Below are 2,501 nucleotides of genomic sequence, written 5' to 3'. Positions count from 1 at the left end.
TATATATATATCTTGCAAAGATGACAACAGAGATATAGAAAGAGATTAGATGTTTAGTTTTTTTAGTTTTAGTAGAGGTTCTACATTACGGGGCTCGCGACTGTATTAGGTCTTATGAGCGCCAGAAGATTAGAGGTGTTACAAGAGAGTAACAAACATAACAAAGAAGAAGGGGAGATAGGGGGATGATAGATGTTTGATAGGAAAGAAGAAGCAAAACCCCACCAGAGCACCCGCCAACCACCCACAGAGAATAGATGATACCCCGCTTACCTCCGTGTAGTACCACTGTACTGTAAAGTTCCTCCCCGCGGCGACATCATAGTAGTAGCCCACGTACACCTGGCACTCCACGCCACGGATAGTTTTCTGAAGTAGCACAATGCAGGATAGACAGAATTCGTCACATGTGAACCACAACAGAAATTGAGGCAATAGGCACTGCGACAGTTTTCTGGCTCCTCCCCCCGCCCCCACCACAAAAAAAAAATAAATAAAAAAAATAGATACAGAATAATAATATATTCACATATTTCAAAAATTTAAATCACACAGTAGATACTGTACAGTGCCTACTGATTTTAAATCGTCTGTCAAGACACAAAAAGCCATACCATCCCCAAGATTTGTACTTCGTCGGTCTTGTCAAAGTTTTAAGGCACTTGCAATACAAAAAGGTCAAATAAATGCCGAAGATTAGAAGTGTTACTAGAGAGTATCCTTGAGAGAAAAGAAGGAGAAGAGACTAGATAAGAACGATACATAGATGTTTTATAAGAAAGAAGGAGCACAGCACACCAACAGAGCACCCGCCAACCACCCTCTTGATCCACCTGAGAGTGGACGTAGTCGTGTATTCTGCAATAAGACGGTCTGTTAAGACACAAAACGCTATAACTTTAACCCTATCCGCACGTCGTGTTTTACTATCGTATCCATACGACGTGGGGAACTCTGTGCCTCCACTTTCCAAAGAAGAAATGTACTCGTTAATCCGAACCGTACGCTTTGAATAGTAGTCTTTTTTTATAGTAGAGGGGTTTACGGCGCTCGCAACTGCATAAGGTCATATGAGCGCCAAGGGGTGGATGTCAACAGAGAAGTCTTTACAGGGAATCAGGCTTACTCTGCTCACCTCTCTAGCTTCAACAGCATAAAGTCTGTTTCGACTTTCAAGGCACCCCGGAAATAGCGGGTCACTATAGTGTGACAAACATACCAAAGAAGTAGAGGAAAAGGGACAATAGAAAGGATTAGGAAAGAAAAAGCGCCAGTTCCCTGTTGTAGATCAGGAACAGTTATTAGCGTGACGTTGATGAATCAGCCCATTTACTGTGCATGAACGAGAAATGTTCCCCCTTTGGGAATGGCCTAAAGACACTTCAGCCAGTATAACTTTATGAAATGTACTTGACATGTCTGAGTGCGGAAAAAGTCACGCATATAACAAAAACTTCTATTCATCTTGGGTTTATAAGTATAACCCACCCAGCCACTAGGTTTTTTTTTTTTTTAATTGTTTGCATTTTTTTGGTAAGCGTTTTACGGCACTTGCAACACAATAAGGTCATATAAGTGCTGAAGATTAGATGTGCTGCAAGAGAGTAAAAACACAAAAAGAAGGAGGAGAGATAAAGACGATAGATGTTTGATAGGAAAGAAGAAGCAAACCACACATTCGAGCTCTCGTTAACCACCCATTCACATAGATGATCAATAAGAAAGAAGAAGCAAACCACACCATGGAGCACTCACCAACCACCCAGTGCCATACCTTCCTCAAGAACTGAACTTGATCAGTCTTGTGTAATACTTTAGTAAAGAGTTTTACGGCAATTGCAACACATGACAAAGGAGCAAAATCTTTTCAAGCGTATGATGCAGTAGAAAAGAAAATACAGAGAAGAAAAGGACAAGAGATATGGTTTAATAAGAAAGAAAAAGGAAACCACGCCATCGAGCACCCACCAACCACCTACTCACAAAGATACTTGACAAGAAAAAAGAAGCAAACCACCCAGTGCCATACCTTCCCTAAGAACTGAAATTGATCTGTCTCGTTTAACGTTTTAGTAGAGCGTTTAAGGACAAGAGATAAGGTTTGATAAGAAAGAAGGAGCAAACCACACCATTGTGCACCCGCCAACCACCCAGTGCTATACCTTCCTCAAGAACTTAACTTGATCAGTCTTGTTTAATGTTTTAGTAAAGAGTTTTACGGTCATTGCAACCCATGACATGAGAGTAACATACAGAGAAGACTAAAACCAATACAGAAAAGAAAAGGACAAGAGATAAGGTTTGATAAGAAAGAAGAAGCAAACCACACTAATGAGCGATCTGTGAATGTGCACACGACCAAGAGGATGCCAACCATAATATCCTTCAGCAGTGCCCGCGCTACGCCACCCTTCGTACACAGACGTATCAGGATGTGACCCCCCCCCCCCCCCCTTGAGAGAAAGCTCTATGGCAGTCTCTCAGATTTGAAGCGAACTGCA

At 41.7% G+C, this 2,501-nt stretch overlaps 1 protein-coding gene across 1 annotated transcript in view; it reads right to left on the bottom strand.

Annotated features, from left to right (window-relative positions):
- The window catches only part of LOC118478715, a gene marked incomplete in the record, with an annotated part of 11,243 nt that overhangs the window by 8,452 nt on the left and 290 nt on the right, over positions 1-2,501 (bottom strand). The window contains 1 exon segment of the mRNA XM_035972840.1: positions 274-369. Coding sequence (XP_035828733.1) covers positions 274-369 — 96 coding nt within the window.

Source organism: Aplysia californica, unplaced genomic scaffold, assembly GCF_000002075.1.
Source record: "Aplysia californica isolate F4 #8 unplaced genomic scaffold, AplCal3.0 scaffold00872, whole genome shotgun sequence".
Classification (NCBI taxonomy): Eukaryota; Metazoa; Mollusca; class Gastropoda; order Aplysiida; family Aplysiidae; genus Aplysia; species Aplysia californica.
This window is presented reverse-complemented; position numbering and strand designations above follow the sequence as displayed.